The 18,919-nt window shown below is 45.4% G+C and overlaps 2 protein-coding genes across 4 annotated transcripts in view; both read left to right on the top strand.

Annotated features, from left to right (window-relative positions):
- The window catches only part of LOC112244683 (protein phosphatase 1 regulatory subunit 37), a 54,348-nt gene extending 45,245 nt beyond the window's left edge, over positions 1-9,103 (top strand). For 2 of the 3 annotated variants that reach the window (XM_024412414.2, XM_024412413.2), the window contains 5 exons: positions 1,656-1,797; positions 1,939-2,105; positions 2,341-4,315; positions 4,453-4,551; positions 4,711-9,103. In XM_024412414.2, coding sequence (XP_024268182.1) covers positions 1,656-1,797; positions 1,939-2,105; positions 2,341-4,315; positions 4,453-4,541 — 2,373 coding nt within the window. In that variant the 3' untranslated portion in view covers positions 4,542-4,551; positions 4,711-9,103. The remainder of the gene's footprint in view (positions 1-1,655; positions 1,798-1,938; positions 2,106-2,340; positions 4,316-4,452; positions 4,552-4,710) is intronic. The other variant, XM_024412415.2, reaches the window with a different exon arrangement.
- A 3,506-nt stretch (positions 9,104-12,609) lies between these two features.
- Positions 12,610-18,541, top strand: LOC112244716 (probable zinc transporter protein DDB_G0282067). The gene is made up of 5 exons (XM_042295865.1): positions 12,610-12,802; positions 13,718-14,533; positions 14,669-15,040; positions 16,524-16,980; positions 17,077-18,541. The coding sequence occupies exons 2-5, from the start codon at positions 13,723-13,725 to the stop codon at positions 17,393-17,395; spliced, it is 1,959 nt and encodes a 652-aa protein (XP_042151799.1). The 5' UTR covers positions 12,610-12,802; positions 13,718-13,722; the 3' UTR covers positions 17,396-18,541.
- The last annotated feature ends 378 nt before the right edge of the window (positions 18,542-18,919 follow it).

Genomic DNA, 18,919 nt, shown 5'->3' with positions numbered 1-18,919 from the left:
TTATTCTGAAATTAAATAGTTTTTTTCCCCCTCATCAATCTACACGCAATACCCCATAATGACAAAAGAAAAACAGATTTGGTGAAATATTTGCTATTTCATGAAAAATATTCAACTGAAATATTACATTTACGTAAGTATTCATTCAGACCCTTTACTCAGTACTTTGTTAAAGCACCGTTGGAAGCGATTACAGCATCGAGTCTTGGGTATGACGCTACAAGCTTGGCACACCTGTATTTGGGGGGTTTCTCCCATTCTTCTCTGCAGATACTCTCAAGCTCTGTCAGGTTGGATGGGGAGCGTTGCTGCACAGCTATTTTCAGGTGTCTTCAGAGATGTTTGATCAGGTTAAGTTCGGGCTCTGGCTGGGACACTCGAGGACATTCAGAGACTTGTCCCGAAGCCACTCCTGTGTTGTCTTGGCTGTGTGCTTAGGGTCGTTGTCCTGTTTGAAGGTGAACCTTCGCCCCAGTCTGATGTCCCGAGTGGTTTGGAGCAGGTTTTCATCAAGGACCTCTGTGCTTTGCTCCGTTCATCTTTCCCTCGATCCTAACTAGTCTCCCAGTCCCTGCCCCTGAAAAACATTCCCATAGCATGATGCTGTTACCACCATGCTTCACCGTGGGGATGTTGCCAGGTTTCCTCCAGACGTGACGCTTGGCATTCAGGCAAATTAGTTTGTTCTTGATTTCATCAGACCAGAGAATCTTGTTTCTCATGGTCTGAGTCCTTTAGGTACCTTTTGGCAAACTCCAAGCAGGCTGTCGTGTGCCTTTTTAATGAGGAGTGGATTCCGTCTGGCCACTCTACCATAAAGGCCTGATTGGTGAGTGCTGCAGAGATGGGAGACTCTTCCAGAAGGACAACCATCTCCACAGAGGAACTCTGGAGCCATGTCAGACTGACCATTGGGTTCTTGGTCACCTCCCTGACCAAGGCCGTTCTCCCGCGATTGCTCAGTTTGGATGGTTGGGTCTTGGTGGTTCCAATCTTCTTCCATTTAAGAAAGATGAAGGCCACTGTGTTCTTGGGGACCTTAAATGCTGCAAAATGTATTTTGTGGTACCCTTCCCCAGATCTGTGCCTCAACACAATCCTGTCTCGGAGCTCTACGGACAATTCCTTCAACCTCGTGACTTGGTTTTTGCTCTGAAATGCACTGTCAACTGAGGGACCTTTTATATAGACAGATGTGTGCCTTTCCAAATCATGTCCAATCAATTGAATTTACCACAGGTGGACTCCAAGTTGTAGAAACATCTCAAGGATGATCAATGGAAACAGGATGCACCTGAGCTCAATTTCGAGTCTAATAGCAAAGGGTCTGAATACTTATGTAAATAAGGTATTTCTGTTCTTATTTTTATACATTTGCAAAATAAATAGCTTTATCATTATGGGGTATTGTGTGTAGATAGATATGTTTTTATTCAATACATTTTAGAAAATTGTCTGTAACGTAACAAAATGTGGAAACGGGAAGGGTTTTGAATTCTTTCCGACTGCGCTGTGTACACATATACATTTTCAAGGTGATGGATACAGACCTCTGTTTGTAGTGTGTTGTACTTTGTATCATACGTCACAGTATATTTGCTGCCCCCTATCCCATGCTATGTGTAAAATCTGTTCCTCTCTCTCTCCCTCTTTAGCCCTGTACCCAGAGTTTGGAGACCCTAAATCTGGGCCATAACTCTGTGGGGAACGAGGGTGTCCACAAGCTGAAGGACAGTCTGATCGCCAACCGCTCGGTGCTCCGGCTGGGCCTGGCGTCCACCAAGCTGTCTTGCGAGGGTGTGTGTGTGTCCTTATTTAGCTATTTACAGCTATTTAAAATAAAAACCCTCATTGTCTATGTAAACGGAGCTGTTAGTGTGTGAAAGGGCATTGAGCTGAGCCCTGTACCACCACCTCTCCCCCTGTACTGTGTGTCAGGTGCCGTGGCGGTGGCTGAGTTCATCGCCGAGAGCCCCCGGCTGCTGCGTCTGGACCTGAGGGAGAACGAGATCAAGACGGGGGGCCTCATGGCCCTCTCCCTGGCCCTCAAAGTCAACACCTCCCTCCTACGCCTCGACCTGGACCGAGAGCCCAAGAAAGAGACTGTGAGAGAGAGGGGGGAAATGGGGAAAGGGAGATGTACAGAGAGAAGTGGGGACTGTATGCAAGTTGTCCTTTGTAATACATTGTCAGGTTGAGTTGTGTTGTCCAAGAGGGAAAAAATGGTCAAATGAATTTGTAGGGAAGGGGGGAGTAGGGTTGGAGTAGACAGGGAACATCAATATAGAAAGCCCTGATCTCACCTAGTTCTCATTCCTCTGTTTTCCTTCTGCCTCCCAGGTGAAGAGCTTCATCGATACGCAGCGTTCCCTGCTGGCTGAGATCCAGAACGGCTGCAAGCGGAACTTCATCCTAGCCAAGGAGAAGGAGGAGACCGAGCAGCAGATGCATTCGGCCTCCATGGCCGAGATCGCCACCGAGGACAGAACCATAGAGGAGGACGGAGCTGATTCCGGCGAGCTTGTTGATAACGATGGGAAAGACAGTGAGTGTGAGGGAGGAGAGGAAGGAGTGAAAGACACTGAGCGCCTGACTGAAAGCCAATTGGCAGCGAGCTCTGAGGGAGTGGTGTTGCCTTTGCTTTTGGAGTCCGACTCGGACACGGACGAAGAAGAGGATGAAGAGGTGGTTCTCTCTAAAGCTCCCTCCGTCTCCCCCACCCCCAAACACACTGGTCCTTCACTCCGGGCGGCGACAACTCAGCACCCCCTCAATGCCTCGCAGACACCCCCCGTCCCCTCTGCCTCACCTGCTACGGGGTCTGTCATTTCAGGGATCACCGTCACAGAGTCCACGGGGGCCCCCGGTACGCCCCCCTCGCCGGGCCGCTGTATCTCTGTGTCGAGCCCCGGGAGGGGCCACAAGATCTTCATGGTGACCAGAGTAGAGAGCCCATCTGACCAACAGCAGTTCCAGGTCCTGGGGAAGATTGGCCTGACCAAGCCCCAGGTCTCCAAAGAGTCGGTGGTGTCACTAGTGAAGGAAACCACACAGCAACCACATCCTGGTTCACAACCCCCACAGGAAGAGGTGAGAACACAACCCCAGGCCACGCCCACACCACTGACACAGGAGCTGGTCCAGAGTTCAGACGACCCACAGACAGTCAACCCTAAACCGATGGAGCAGAGTCCTGTTGCGCCAGAGCAACCCCCTTCAGAGGAGACCGTAGTAGAGACTCCTAATGACCCGTCGGAGACGCTAGAACTACCATCCAACCTCCTAACCCAGCCCTCTGAGGAGGAAGTGGAGGGCGTTCTAGACAGTTCTCAACCTGTACTGGCGGAGCAGAGCCCGCTAACAGCAGCCCAGACATCACACTCACCCTCCCTTCCTACAGAAATAGCAGCAGCAACACTAGCATCACCCCAACAGACAGAGCAGATGGTAGAGACAACTACAGAGCCCCGGCTAGAACAGTCTGCTGTTGAGCAGCATTCCACTGAAGCTGCGCTGGAAGGAGAGGAGGGGGAGGAGGTGGTTGTGGTAAAGGAGGAGAGTCAGGACCTAGTAGAAGAGACACTTTATGAACAGGCAGAGTCTCAAACCGACACAGAGGAGGAAGATGACATGCAGTCAGAACGGCTTCCACAGCAGGACCAGAGTCCGGAACAGGCTTGTGACACAGTTCAGCAACCGTTAGCGCCGCAACCGTTAGCACCTCAGCTAGCTACACAGACTAACACGAAGCCCCTGGGGAGTCTGCTTCTAACAGCACCGCTCCAGTCACAGCCTGAAACAGTGCAGCCAGACTCTGAGCTTCTGCCCCCACAACAGGAACCTGCAGAGACACTTCCACGGGCACAGCGACAGGTGGCGCCAGAGAGTCCGCCGGAGCAGCGAGCAACGGAGAGTGTAGCAGAAGCAGAAACTGAACAAGAACTGTATCTGTGGGAGGAACAGCAGCAACTAGCACAACAGGCACTTCCTGTGCAGGTGGAACTGCAACAACAACATCCTGTTCTAGAGGAACTACAGAAGCAGCAGCTTCAACCAGAGGGGCAATCACAGACTACTCTTCCCGCTGAGCCCTCACCTGTTCCAGCCGAGACAGACACTTCCCTGGAGGTGGAGGGCCGTAGCTCCCGTCCCAAGGCAGAGGAGTCCCCAGACGAGAGCTCCACGGACGAGGTGGAGAGCGTGGAGGAGGTGGTGGGCTCGGCCCTTCCCAACGGCCTGAAGCCAGAGTTTGCCCTTCACCTGCTGGACCCCGAGGGCCCCAAGCCTGGGCCTGGCAGCTGTGTGATGGAGCACGGTGAGTCACAGGCTCTGGGGGAACACCCTGACTGTAGTGGGACAACGGGTGTGACCGACACATGCATACGGTATACACGTGGTACACTCGCAGACACGCACACAGTCTGACAGAACGTGTGTGTGTGTATTTTGCAGTGAGTGTCACAGGAGAGCTGAGCTGTGGTCAGGACCTGGAGGAGCTGTTGCTGGAGGCCAGCCTGGAGACTGGGAGAGACGCACCATAGCTGTGTCATGGTACACCTACACTTACTAAATCTCCTGGATCTCTTTACAATGTACAGTCAACACACGCTAGACACATTTGTGGTAACACACCCCAAAAATAGATTGGCCGATCTATATCAAGTAATGCAATGTGTGCTCTAATGTCGGTCTTATCTGTTTGTTCTGCAGTGGTTCTGTAGGAGAGAGGAACACAGGACTCGTATCGTCTCGGTGAATCGGCTTGTTGCTCCTCCGATTTTGTTGTCGTTACCATAAACTCCTCACCACCCCCTCTCTATGAAAACAGAGGACCAGTTGTCATCTAAGTAAAAAGAAAAAAAGACCCAAAACAATAATCATTGAGCTTCGTCACAGCATATAAGGAATTCACTTCAACTGAAACGCGCGCACACTGTATTGTAAAGAAAGTTTAACAAAATAAACAAGAACGGACACTAAGAAAATCACACTAACCTTTTGCCTGTCACTACATTCCGTCAATCAGGAAACCACACTCATGCTGGGGGGGTGAGAAAGAGAGAGGGACGGAGGGGGTTTATCACTGCGGTAACCAAAGACACAGGACACACACTGCTCACCCCCAGCTCCACCCCGACGTGTGTTCTTCATAGTGTCGTGGGTATGCACACTGACACAAAACCATACTATTGCCATCTGCTGGACGAAAGAGTGTGCACAGCTGTGTGGGACTCAGACAAGAGGACCCACTGGCTTTGTGTGTCATTCTCTGACAATGACAGTGGGGCACAGATGGTTTTATAACCAAGGAATGTGTGTGTTACAGTTTTACCTGCCCCCCACCACCACCTCGTAAGGGATCTCTGCCAAAGTGATTGCTTTCTTTTCTGTTCCTTCCCCTCCGTTGGCTTTGGCCCCCTCAGGAATCGTCCCCTCCAGTGTCTCTCCAGCAACGCCCTGGGAACACCCAAACCATCTGTCATCTGCCAAAAGCACACGGTCTCAGTCACAAATTATGTTGGGTTTCCTTTAAGAATCAGATAGCGGAGTTACTCCAATCTAAAGCTTTCTGGAAACCTCTGTAAATGTTGGAAAACAAAATGTCTGCCTTGACGGAGTAATGCCGTTCATTACGGAGGAAGTCTACCCTTTTTTCTCTTCTCTTTTTTTCTCTCTCGACTGGACAGTTATCAGACGTTCTTTTCCAGATGGATATTTTTTTTTTGGTCTCCGACCAGAGTGATTTAAATGTAGTGTGACACTCAATAGGAGTATAAATAAAAAGCAGGTCTGACCGTCTCTCTCCTTCAAGTTCTCCCTCTTTCTTTGTATTTTGCAGGTACAACACTGTGCCATCTCATTTCCCAACTCAACACAGGATAAATGTTGCCTTCGACTCGACTAGGTTTAATTCCATCTCTTTTTGTTTTGCTGCTTGGAGAAATCAGTCGTTTTGTATTTATTTTATAGTTGTATGAGCCTTTTCTTCGTGTGATTTATTTTTCTCCCCTTCTCTTCCTCATTTTATTAGTTATTTTCCGTGGGGTTTGCTTTTAAAGATTTCCCCATTTTGGTGTATATTTCAGATTCAAATTAGAGCAATTATTATGTTTCGGTGTTTTTTTGTTGGGGGGGAGGGGTAGATAAGAGTATGCTGGGTGGCAGTATCAACGGATATGGCAATAAGGAGGGGGGGAGAGTGCAGTTATGAAAATGAATGTTTTCCTAAGGAGGAGCTATGTGAGGGATGGTTTACTGAGAGACTTCCTGTGCTGACTGAGAGACTTCCTGTGTTGAAACTTGACATCTTAAACACCACTGTGCTAAGGCCACGTGGGAGCGCTGGGGATATTGGTGTTTTCCTTGTAGGCCAGGAGGACATTGATATGAACACAAACAGGTGGGTAAAAGTTTTGAGTGAACACAGGGGTACCTCTGTCTTGTACCATCTTGGGACATATGTGAGCCTGAATGCCCACCACTGTGAACCTATGGGCCAGGTACCAACGGCCCTATTCAACCGGTATCTAGAAGGTTCCAGGGTAAGGCAAAAAAAGGTGATTTCTTACAGTGCAAGAAGAAGACAGGTTTGTCTCAGCTGCGGGATCCTCTGTATATAGGTTTTGGTTGAATAGAGCCCCTTGTCTCAATCCCACTGTTCTCTCTCCCCTGGTCAACCAGGTTGTTTCTCAGCCCGGGTAATCATGTCTGTGCTGCCCCTGCTGTTTGTAATGCTTTCATTTTTAGTCATTTTTAATTATTTGTTAAATTAATCGAAATGTGCTGGTAATCACATATGTATGGCAAATCACTTTTGTTCCTCTCTCAAATAAATGCATGTACTGACTAATGAAGTGACGGAGTGTTTCACTGGAAATACTCTTTGGGAACTGCATTGGATGTTCTGCGTGGAAATGATTTGGAATTTTCGGAAAATATTTAATTTGACGGACCATCATATTTAGGACAAAGTACTGTAGGTCTGAAAGTCTATTTTGCACTGCTATTCTGCTGGTTAGTACCATCCCATCAACAAGCAAGTTAAATGCTGCTAGTGTTTCCATGTTTCTCTTCTTTTTTTGTCTTTTTTCTTTTGTATGTTTAAGCAAATTAGCCAATGGCCATATTCCAGTTATTCAGATGTAGAGAAGAAGAATTTATTGGTCAAGGTGACATGGACCTAAAATGGCTTTCTATACGAGGAAGGAAATGGTATGGCTTTAACTGACAATGTCACAGCACATCAGTTTTAGAGACTCAAGTTTTTTTTTTAAAGGTCTTTGTAGGAGGCCTTTGGTAGTGTTTCATAAGCCTGCTGGTAGTGTTTCATAAGCCTGCTCCAAGAGTGTTCTAACCCACATTTTAACAAGTTCTGGAGCTTTGAGACATTAGAACCAGACTAGAGAGAGGAAGGAAGGCAGGGATGGATGGAGTGAGAGACTGCCTATGCAAAATGACTATCACCTTTGTTGGTATCAGGTTGGTGTGATGATCTCTGGTGTGTCAGAGAGATGGAATAAGAATACTGTGTATCTCAATGGGTGTTGTCCTGTCGTCTTTCGTTCGGATGGGATGTGACCTGGTCTGAGTTGTATTAGGCAAGGTGATACTGCTTTGTATTGAAGGAATTATGAGGCTTAATGTAAGAGGGTACCATGTTACCTGTCCGAGATCTAAAAGACAAAAGTAGTAATCCACTTCACACAGAATCCACGGACACAATGTGGAACTACAAATAACAATAGTGGAAATCTGATTTGCATACCAGGTCCAAGGCCCAGTACAAGAGCTGACCGATAGCTTGGCCAGACTAGTGACCCCTCTTTCAAGAGAGGTATTGAGAGAACAGGATCTGTTTGATGCTTGCCATTGTTTTATCTTATTTCAATGTATTCTATGGATTCCTATCATAAATGTTCTCCTTTTTTTTTGCCAATAGGACATGTGTACTGATATAGAGATGGTTCTTTTAAAAAAAACATTTAGACCACTCGGATCAGCGATCGTGTCCTACTATGACATGGCATACTTGAAGTATGAAGTGGCATCTTGGCCAAGCATTCAGTACTATTCTGGTATGGATGTTATTCCCTACTATGTTAAAACTCAAAAAGGTCTGTCTTTTCTCCAGATTTCTTGGGATGGCATGGCTCAATCTGAACTTTCCAAAAATGTGACCAAACTTTAAGATGGGACGTTGAGGGGTGAGGCAGTTCACCGCCCCCCTCAGAGACAGGCTCATGGGGCGTGGGGGATTGTGTGTGTGTGTGGGGGGGGGGGTAATTCTTTTTTTTTTTTTTTTTTTTCATTACTAATCTGGTTCTGAAGGAATTCCAGCCAATATTAATCCAACCCCCCCCCCCGCTGCTTATATGAAGAAAGATCATGAGAAAGAGGAGAGGAGAGGGGGCTAGAGAAAGCCTTAAACATAAACTTCATAAGCGAAACTCAGCATCTCCAAAGCTCCCTGAATTACAGAGGGTAAAAATACATTTAAGGACCATTCTCTTTCTGTATAGTAGACACGCGTGATCTGGATTGGATAGAGAGACTAAGGGCAGGACCTTCTGGAATAAATTTAACTCAACACCCATGCGAACATTAACATGTAATAGCTCTTTTTCCTTCATGTTTCGTCCCTTCCCTACTGTATCTATGCAAGTATTTCTTTTGTTCTACTTTTCCCCAGCCCAAACTGCCACCCATGAAAAGGCTTAAATCCACAAGGAAAGCAACACTGAAAACTAATTAAAAGTGACCTTCAGTTCTAAGTCTGCTTTTCTCAGCCTCCCCGTTCACCTTTTAATTTCAGTAAAGTTAGAAGTAGTGCAGTGGGTTTCTGCTCTCAGTACACCTCACCTGAAATACACTAGTGTTGTCTTTAGAGTACAGGCAGACTTATGAGGTAGAATCATATAAGCAATGATATTGTGCAATATTGTGACCTGGGGTGTTTTTGTAGATTCACCTACATCTCATAATGTGTTCTTCTAAACTATCTATGAAGGTACAATGTCATGTTTTTGTTTATTTGGGTTCAAGTTTTACTGCATTTATGGATTTTGTGTATAATCTTGGTTGAAATAAAGGGTTTCCTAATTTCTCATGTCTCTTGGTTTCATGTTTGTTGCCTTGCCCTTTGAGCTAGGATCTTTTCCACGTCTCCAAACTATGGGGGACCGAGCCTCCATGCTGCCTTGCCCCTCGCCTATGGAATGCTCTCCCTGACCATCCGAGAGCCACTCCATCCATGAGAACTTAAAAGGGCCTTAAAAACCTACTTCTACAGACTGTCATTTTCATAGCCTAGATTGCTTGCCCACTGTTGTTGTTATTGTATATTGCATCTATATTTATTTTCCCTGATTAGAGTTTCTGTAATGAAAAGCGTTATACATATTTCAATGTATTCATTATATGTTCTGTATATGCCCCAGTTGTTGTGTTGATGAGTTGTGTAGCATTTGTAAGACCGAAACCCAATTGACCACCTGCACAGTGTCGACCGTGTCTCTCAGCTGTGTTTAGTACAATTGTTGTGGTTGACGCTGCTGTAGTTTTCTGTCCCAGCACACTAAGTGAAACCGGAGGTCGGACAGAGGAGTGCCATAAGTCAACAATCTGGTGTCTAGTTGATCAACTAATGTGGTTGTCTTGGAAAGTTAAGGGTCAGCAGTGTTAGCTATTAAACTATTTGAGTGTCAGTGGACAGACCAAACTCATTCAGTCTCATGTGTCCCTTATGGCAATTGTTTCCCTTTGGCAACCAGTGGTGTAAAGTACTTAAGTAGTTTTTTTTGGGGGGGGGGGTGTATCTGTACTTAACTATTTATATTTTTGACAACTTTTACTTCAGTACATTCCTGAAGAAAATAATAGATACAGCACGGTTTGTTTGTAAATTATGTTGGTGTGCCCTTGGCTATGCTTAAATAAATAAAAACAAGAAAATGGTGTCGTCTGGTTTGCTTAATATAAGGAATTTGAAGTGATTTACACTTATATTTGGATACTTTAGTATATTTGAGCAATTACGTTTACTTTTGATATTTAAGTATATTTAAAACCAAATACTTTTAGACTTAGTCATGTAGTATTTTACTGCTTGACTTTTACTTGAGTCATTTTCTATTAAAGTATCTTAACTTTTACTTAAGTGTGACAATTGGGTACATTTTCCACCACTGCAGACAACATGAGGGATAACATGCTACCTAATTACCTGCTGCTCTGGCTGTTGTCACGCATACCTTATTCTCTTTTATTAAAGGGTCATAAAATCTGTAGGATCCAACTATTCAACCTTTATAAGGAGTTTATTTTCTAAGGACAGTGGCAAGTGATCCAATGTTTCCTCGCCAGGCCTTTCCCTGGGCCTGAGGAATGTGCAGGCGTGTTGGTATAAGAGTGAAAGGGACTTTTCTGTGGTGTCAACCCTCATCTAGCCTGTTGGCTCACTGGACTGCACCAAGCTCCTGGCAGGGAGGACCTGTCTGAGATGGGGCCCTGGCACCGCTGCATCTACACTGGCATGGATGGAGGGGAAGAAAAGGGCTGTGAGTTCGCACCCAGGTCGGATTGGAATTCTCACTCTGTTACAGAGGGATAGGTTTGTGTTTTTCAGTATGTGGTGCTCATGTGGGTTAGTATGTATCCAGTATCCAGGGGCGCTCATGGGATGGTGAGTTGATCTTCTCAATCTAAGGGTTCTCCTTTGTTTGTAATAGCATAATATGTCCAGGGCACGACTAAGCCTCCTATTTGTGTATCATGGGATGATGGCATGTCAGCATGACCATCACAAGACAAACCTGGACAATCCTGTATGAAGTTCATAGGCTGAGACCAAGGAAGGTCCCTAGCTTGCTGAATGTAAGATGTAATCTAACATGTATTTTGAAGATTGTATGCTATTCATATGCTTCTCTTGCTGACCGGTTGTCAATAAATCTTGAGTTGGACTCAGGCTTCCGACTGGCGCAGCGGTCTCAGGCACTGCATCTCTGTGCTAGAGGCATCACTGCAGACACCCTGGTTCGATTCCAGGCTGTATCACAACCGGCCGTGATTGGGAGTCCCATAGGGCGGCGCACAAGTGGCCCAGCATCGTCCGGTGTAAGCCGCCATTGTAAATAAGAATTTGTTCTTAACTGACTTGACTAGGGCAGGGTAGCCTAGTTGTTAGAGCGTTGGACTAGTAACCGGAAGGTTGCAAGTTCAAACCCCCGAGCTGACAAGGTACATATCTGTCATTCTGCCCCTGAACTGGCAGTTAACCCACTGTTCCTAGGCTGTCATTGGAAATAAGAATTTGTTCTTAACTGACTTGCCTGGTTAAATAAAGGTAAAATAAATTTTTGCAAATACAGGTTAAACAAAAAATATGTTTAAAGTGTCTATTGTTTATTCTCTGTCTCATCACAACTTGCCATTTGGGTGGCCACAAGAATCCGCTCAGGTCTTGGAGAACAAGATGTGGTCGCTCAAGCATGACAATGAGTTTTTGTCAAGTATGACAATGAGTTTTTATGATGAATATGACATTATTAGGAACTTTCCCCCTGACATTATGACACAGCTTTATTCTTATTGATACTATATATACTGAACAAAAATATAAACGCAACATGTAAAGTGTTGGTCCCATGTTTCATGAGCTCAAATATAAGATCCCAGAAATGTTCCATGCGCACAAAAAAAGCTTATTTCTCTCAAATTATGTGCACAAATTTGTTTACATCCCTGTTAGTGAGCATTTCTCCTTTGCCAAGATAATCCATCCACCTGACAGGTGTGGCATATCAAGAAGCTGATTTAACAGCATGATCATTACACAGGTGCACCTTGTGCTGTAGACAATAAAAGTTCACTCTAAAATGTGCAGTTTTGTCACAGAACGCAATGCCACAGACGGCTCATGCCACAGACGGCTCAAGTTTTTAGGGAGTGTGCAATTGGCATGCTGACTACAGGAATGTCCACCGGAGCTGTTGTCAGAGAATGTAATGTTCATTTCTTTACCATAAGCCGCCTGCAACATTGTTTTAGAGAATTTGGCAGTACGTTTAACCGGCCTCACAACCATAGACCATGTATAACCACGCCAGTTCAGGACCTCCACGTCCGGCTTGTTCACCTGCAGGATTGTCTGTGACCAGCCACCCGGACAGCTGATGAAACTGAGGAGTATTTCTTTGTGAAAAATCCCTTTTGCGGGGAAAAAATAATTCTGATTGGCTGGGCCTGGCTGCCCTGTTGGTGGGCCTGGCTCCCAAGTGGGGGGGCCTACCCATGGCCAGTCATGTGAAATCCATAGATTAGGGCCAAATTAATTCATTTAAATTGACTGATCTCCTTATATGAACTGTAACTAGACAAAATCGTTGAAATTGTTGCAAGTTGCGTTTATATTTTTGTTCACTATAGTATAATCTTTGGTCAGGTTTAAATTACTTTCACTCAGCATGACCTTTTCTTGATGTGTTGGCAGTAACGGGTTAAATGGGTGGGTGGGCTTTCCTCTTAACCCACACAAGGGAACGGGACAGCAGATTGGGGATAATGAAGGATGATGAGAGCGAATCCCCTCACATGACAGCGATTATAACCTGGGAGTTTGGTGGGCGTGGGAGAGAGGAGAGAGAGAGAGGAGAGAGGAGAGAGAGAGGAGAGAGAGCAGAACAGAACACACAGGACGAGGAAACGTTTTAATTCGGTACGCAGAAGCGCGAATGTGGACGTATTACCTCGCCACCATTTACCAGGTGGTTATTTGACGCCTGTGATCTACCGCGCGTCAAAGGTAAAGAAACTCTAAAACAATAATATAAATATTAATTCACACTATTTAAAAGTGATAGTGGCAAACCATTTGTCAGGGATTTTTTTTGTCGTCAGACTAGCCTAATTTTAATTGCTCTGATTTAGAAGCACATCATTGCTCATTGCATTAGGCTACCACCGGTAATTGTTTTTCACATTTTGATTTATGTATTTCAGTCAGAGAGTGTGTGTGTGTGTGTGTGTGTGTGTGTGTGTGTGTGTGTGTGTGTGTGTGTGTGTGTGTGTGTGTGTGTGTGTGTGTGTGTGTGTGTGTGTGTGTGTGTGTGTGTGTGTGTGTGTGTGTGTGTGTGTGTGTGTGTGTGTGTGTGTGTGTGTGTGCTCCAAGCAGGTTATTCATGCTGTGAAACTAATTCCTATATGACTTTTTAGGATCAGCTAGGCTAGAGGGTTATTGAGTTTGGTTTGGACCATTGCAAGGTAACACATTCCACTGAACAAGAGACGTGCTAAAGCTCCTTTGAAACATTTCAAATCAAATTTGTCAATTCATAGCACAGGGCAGATTAGCTAGAACTAAAGGTTACAGGATTTGCCTGGTCTGTAACTTTGTTTCTAACAGTACAGTCTTAGATAAAAGGGTGCTATCTAGACCCTAAATGCATTATTCGGCTGTCCCCATTGGAGAAATGGAGAACCCTTTTTGGTTCCGGGTGGAACGCTTTTCACAGAGAGTTCTACATGGAAGCCAAAAGGGATCTCCTATGGGGACAGCCGAAGAACCCTTTAGGAACCCAGTGTATGTTGTACCTTTGCAACAGTGAACATTGATAGAAAATGCTATACAATTATTACATTAACTTGCATCTGATGGGCTGCTCCATCAATATTGAGCACGAAATGTTACTTTTTTTAATGTGTCTGTATCGTCTGACAGGTGAGATGGCTTGCAGGTTGGGGCTCCCCCACGGCAGTTCCCTGCACAGGTGCATGCTGGTCCTGACCTTCCTGCTCCTGCTGTGTGAGATTGTTGTCAGCCGCCTCTGTGACTCCCTAATCACCATGGTGGACGTCTTCCACACCCTCTTCATCCTCATGCACATGGCTCTTCCTCTTGCTCAACCCACCCTGGGCAGAGGCCCCCCAAAACCGCCACCTGCCTCCCCTCTCTCCACCTCCACCTCCATCACCTCCACCCCCACTCAGTCACCTGTCAAATCTCCCCCATATGCCTTAACCATCTCCTGTGTCTCCCCCATCCCTTCCAGCTCAGCTTCCTGTCCCTCTCCTCCCCTCTCAACCCCTGTCCTCACCACCACTTCCCAGTTTCCCTCCAAACCTCTCACCCCTACAACCACCCATTGTTTCTCCCCTGACCACTCTGAGTCCAACCAGCTAACCTCTTATCCCCATCCCACCCTGTCTGTTCCAGCCAACCCTTTTCCCCGACGCCTCCCCCCTCAGGCCTCCCTGTGTGGTCTGTCCTACAGCGAAGCGAGGGTCCAGCCCCTGGGGGCTCTGATCTCAGCTCTCCTGCTGGCTGCCCTGTGTGTCTCTGTCTCTCTGGATATCCTCAGCCACACCCTGCAGCCCCACCCTATACAGCACCCTCTTTTGGCCACGGTGATGGGGGTTGTCAGCCTGCTCTACAACCTCCTGGTGCTGGGGCTCAGCTGGGGTAGCTGGCTTGGGACCAAGACTAGAGCTGCCTGGGAGGGGGAGGAGAGATCTGTCCTTGGTGTGAATGGAAAAGGCACAGAGCATTCTTTGCTTTTATTATTAATGTCAGTGTGGGAGGGAATTGTGTACAAGTTCTGCATTATTCTAGCAGGTTAACTGGAATATAAGCAATGACCGTCTGTTTGTTTTTCATTCCAACACACCACAGTCAAGGCCGAGGTCCAGACCAAAGACAGCACTGGAGTGGGTGGAGAGAATGACCTCAGTAACCTCACTACATCTCTGCATGGTGCCTTCCAAGATGGAACACTTGTACTCTGTAACCCTGGAACCTCCAGTGTCCTGAACCCTGACAGTGACTCTCAGCACCCACCCCAGACATCCCTACTCCGTACCGTGGCCCCTCAGGGTCCCCTTTCAGACCACTGCCATGGAGCACACACACCCCCTGCAGACTCACACACACTCCCTGCAGACTGCAGAACTGCAGAGACACCAAACAACTTCCCAAATCAAGAGGCCAGTGGCTGTCATCCAAAGTACCCCAACTCTGAGATGTCTAAGTGTGTGGGACACAGAGGTGAGAAATGTTATCTTTCCTGTCTTTGGCCTTCCCAGTACATTTTGGTATTTGGTAGATGAGTCATTTCTATGCTTGGGGAAGATGTTGCATTTTGTGGTCTTAGCCGCCCTAGTCTGGAATTTAACAGCAAATCAAAAGGAGGACTAGTGTGTAGATCAACTTTAATATTGCAGATAGATTTTGGGTTTATTCAATTTAATTGTTTGCATCATTTCTAATTCCCTTTTATTATGGTTTTATTTAACCCTACACTCCTCCCCTGATTGGAGTAAACTAACACGCAACAATACTTGTACTGCTACTTACAGCTATTTTCACTCATGTACGGTACATGTAGTTAAAGGATTATACATACTTGTATGTCCCTAATTTCCTCTTCCTGCAAATGCTGGATTTTCAATCACAGTGGCCAATCCACCATTAATTCTGATTTGAACTCCAACCCACTGGTGTCCACAGATTAACCCATCTTTCCAAGTATATTACCATTTTGCTATTTCCTTTTGCAATTACATCCCTCTATTTTACTGCTACGTCTTACGAGGCTTCTGAACCTTACCGATATTGCCCTATAAAATAAATACTTTACCGAAGACTACAATGGTATTACCCATTGACTGATTGTAATTTTTCAGACCCCCCCCCCAACAATATTTTGGTCCATCTGAACCCTGATATTAGGACATAATCATTCCTGGACCTGACTCCAAAAGCCAGCCACCGATGGACAGTACTAGAATATGCTCTATTGCTTATGTTTCCTCCAGGCTGCACCGGTCAGACAATGTTGTGTATATATTGAGCATTCTTTTTGTAGCAAGTATAAAATATCTTAAGATTGCAGTGAACGGATGAATGTGTGTCAATTGTTGTTTTACACATATCAGTTCATAGATCCGATGCCAAGGTATTGGGACATCAAAGACCTGTTCCCAACTGACTTTAATTTGATGGCATTGCTGTTAAATTTTTGGACCTTAGAGACATGGTCCAGAACTTTGGCTAAGTATTTTTTTAGTAGTGGGCTGGAAGTATCAATGTGTAGTTCACACATGCATAATATATGAGCAGAATACCTCAATTAGCCACACAATCCCTAATCCCAACTTTTTTTCTGGAAGCTGTGCTGCACCATTCTCCCCCCACCTGGGCCAGCCCCCCACTAATTCGAGTTCAACCAATGAGCTTTTGCCATATGAGTGACAGCTAGCAAGATGCACATGATGCACACGCACAGCAGCACGACAGAGAGAGCCATGACGTGGCGCACATATCTGCACATTTTTGGCTTGTGAACACTACTTTCAGAACTACTGGGTACTGGGTATACAAAAGTGAAATCTTTTTAAGTGAAACTGAGACATTTTTAAAATGTTCTATACTAATAATCTTAAGCCATTTAATGAGTGGCAGACAGACTAACTATTTCAGTTTTGTCTAGTTCTTCCTGACTTACCCCCTTTTTATCCTGTCTCCTCAGATAATCAGACAGGCCCCACCACAGTCTCAGCCCTAAAGTCAGAAAGCCCCACAAGGCTCAGGGTTCAACTTCCCACCTTTCTCCCATCCATCATCACCCTCACCCAGGCACTGCTGGGCTCCATCCTGGCCCTCACCAACGGGCTTACCTTGCTACTCCTGGGCCCAGACTGCCTGCATGGCTCTGGGGCCTGTGGCCCCTTCATCTACCTGGACCCTGGCTTCTCCATGGTGGCTGTGGTGGTGCTGCTGGCCACCGCTCTGCCCCAGGTGTGCCGTTACGGTTGGCTGCTGCTCCAGGCCAGCCCATCCCAGGTGTGTGTGTCTGATCTGGGCCGGCAGATTGCCAGTGTGCCAGGGGTGCAGGCGGTGCACGATCTCCACGTGTGGCAGCTGACAGAGAGCTACCTGGTGGCGTCTGTACATGTCCACTGCCACGCTGGGTTCCAGATACACAGGTTTTTATCTGTTTTTATACGATGAATGTTGATGTTGGGGAGATGGTGTTGGAAGGTCCGTAATACAGTTACCTCAATATGCATCTATTCCCACAGGTGTGGTGATCTGATGTCGGGGGTCACCAAGGTGTTACAGAGTGTAGGTGTGAGCTGCTGTACCGTACAACCAGAGTTCCTCCTCTCCACTCCCTCAGCCAACGGCAACATGGATAACAACAACACCAACCGCACCATCATCCATAGGGAGATTCACCCACTGCCCTCACACCTGGCCTGCAGCCTGGCCTGTGGGAAGGGCTGTGTTGGGAGGATGTGCTGTGCTCCTCTGGAGGAAGGGTCTACAGAGCCACTGGCACCCCCTGCTGGGGAAACTGAGGAGCCTCACGTGCTGATTATAGAGAATGCCTTTCTTTGAGGGAAGGACCTTTGCCCTAGGATGTATCTCAGTAATGAAGAGTGGGCTCCTTGCCTTCTTTCCTTCATATGAATGTGATGTGAGATGTTGAGGACTGAAGGGGAGTAAACCACTTTGGGAAATTAAGATACAGCCTGGGGAATGAATATAATATATTATTATTGTCAGAATATTCTGAAAGACTTCATCCCCATGTCATTGAGGTCATTTTAGAGAGCTAGATAGCCTAATGTAAGAATTAGGCTCTCAGGTAAAGAGTAGAAATCACAGTAGTCATTATGCTTGTGTGTGTGTCTTGGGATGGGATAATTAACATCATTCCTATGGGTGCTCAGAAAGTGCCTGTATGTTTACTGTATATAATGAATAATCTATGCATGTAGTACATCATTATGCCGGTATTGTATTTCATTGTATTAACACGGTGCCATACCAAAGACACAGTAGGTTGTAAGCCAAGTCACTCACCCTATGAAGAATTTATTCAATAATGCCATTTCAAACATATTTTCACTTCCATTATTGCACATTGATGACATAGTTCTGTCTTGTCATTCACATTTTGTGTACATTGAACGTTCAGGTGCTGTCAAACGATCACAGGAATGAATCAAGTTAATGGCATCAGAATTTTTTAGGAGTATTTTCACCATAAACAACAGAAGTCACGGAAACATACAGCTAGCTATTAATGCTCCCAATGTTTAAGTAGGCCTTTAAGTGCGTTTAAGTACTCCCTCTTATCAATGTTCTTGAAGTTTAACACTTTCTCACACACAGAGACACACACACACACAAACAGCTTTAAGTGCTGTTAGTTTTTTTTAGCGCTTTGAATATGTAATGAGTACATTGTAATAATCACCGTAACACAACATCATTATATCTTTTCAATGTAGTCGTTTTAACTAGCAGCTAATCCAATAGTAAACAATGCAAAGTACATGTTTCAAATCGCCCTTAGAAGTGCTGAAAGTAATATGCTACAGTACTGTAAATTACAGTAGATTACACCGTTTTCACATTAGGTGATACACTTACGTTACCCAACGAAATTGACAGAAAATCTATCATTTCCGTAATACAGTATCTATCCAATGTGTAATCAAACGTGTGATCAATGAAGACATCCTCTACAATCATTCATGCAAAAAAAAAATATATATATATATATATATATATATATATATATATATATATATAATACCAACATAGGTGTACTATCTGTAAGAAATTAAATTAAACAAATTAAATGAATGAAAATAAAACAAGCACACATTCATTTGCATCAAGCCTGTCTTGAGCATTTAGCCATAAATGATCATCCACATCACAGTGAATGTCCTCATTCTTCATGCACCGTGGGAAAAGCCTTTTGGCATGGCGAATCCAAGCTTGACATTGGTCTGTATTGATGTCGCATGCCTCATCCATGGATAATACTAACATAGGGTGTAATCATTAGTCCAACAGTTGCAAACGAGAGTTTCTAATGGACAAATTCAGGTATGTTTAACACCGTTT

This window comes from Oncorhynchus tshawytscha, linkage group LG13 (assembly GCF_018296145.1).
Source record: "Oncorhynchus tshawytscha isolate Ot180627B linkage group LG13, Otsh_v2.0, whole genome shotgun sequence".
Lineage (NCBI taxonomy): Eukaryota > Metazoa > Chordata > Actinopteri > Salmoniformes > Salmonidae > Oncorhynchus > Oncorhynchus tshawytscha.
This window is presented reverse-complemented; position numbering and strand designations above follow the sequence as displayed.

Bases quoted from the DNA above. Each gene is read 5' to 3' on its own strand.
- LOC112244716 (XM_042295865.1), top strand. From the start codon at position 13,723: ATGGCTTGCAGGTTGGGGCTCCCCCACGGCAGTTCCCTGCACAGGTGC. The intron at 15,041-16,523 runs GTGAGAAATGTT...CTGTCTCCTCAG, and splicing joins TAAGTGTGTGGGACACAGAG to ATAATCAGACAGGCCCCACC. The intron at 16,981-17,076 runs GTTTTTATCTGT...CTATTCCCACAG, and splicing joins GCTGGGTTCCAGATACACAG to GTGTGGTGATCTGATGTCGG.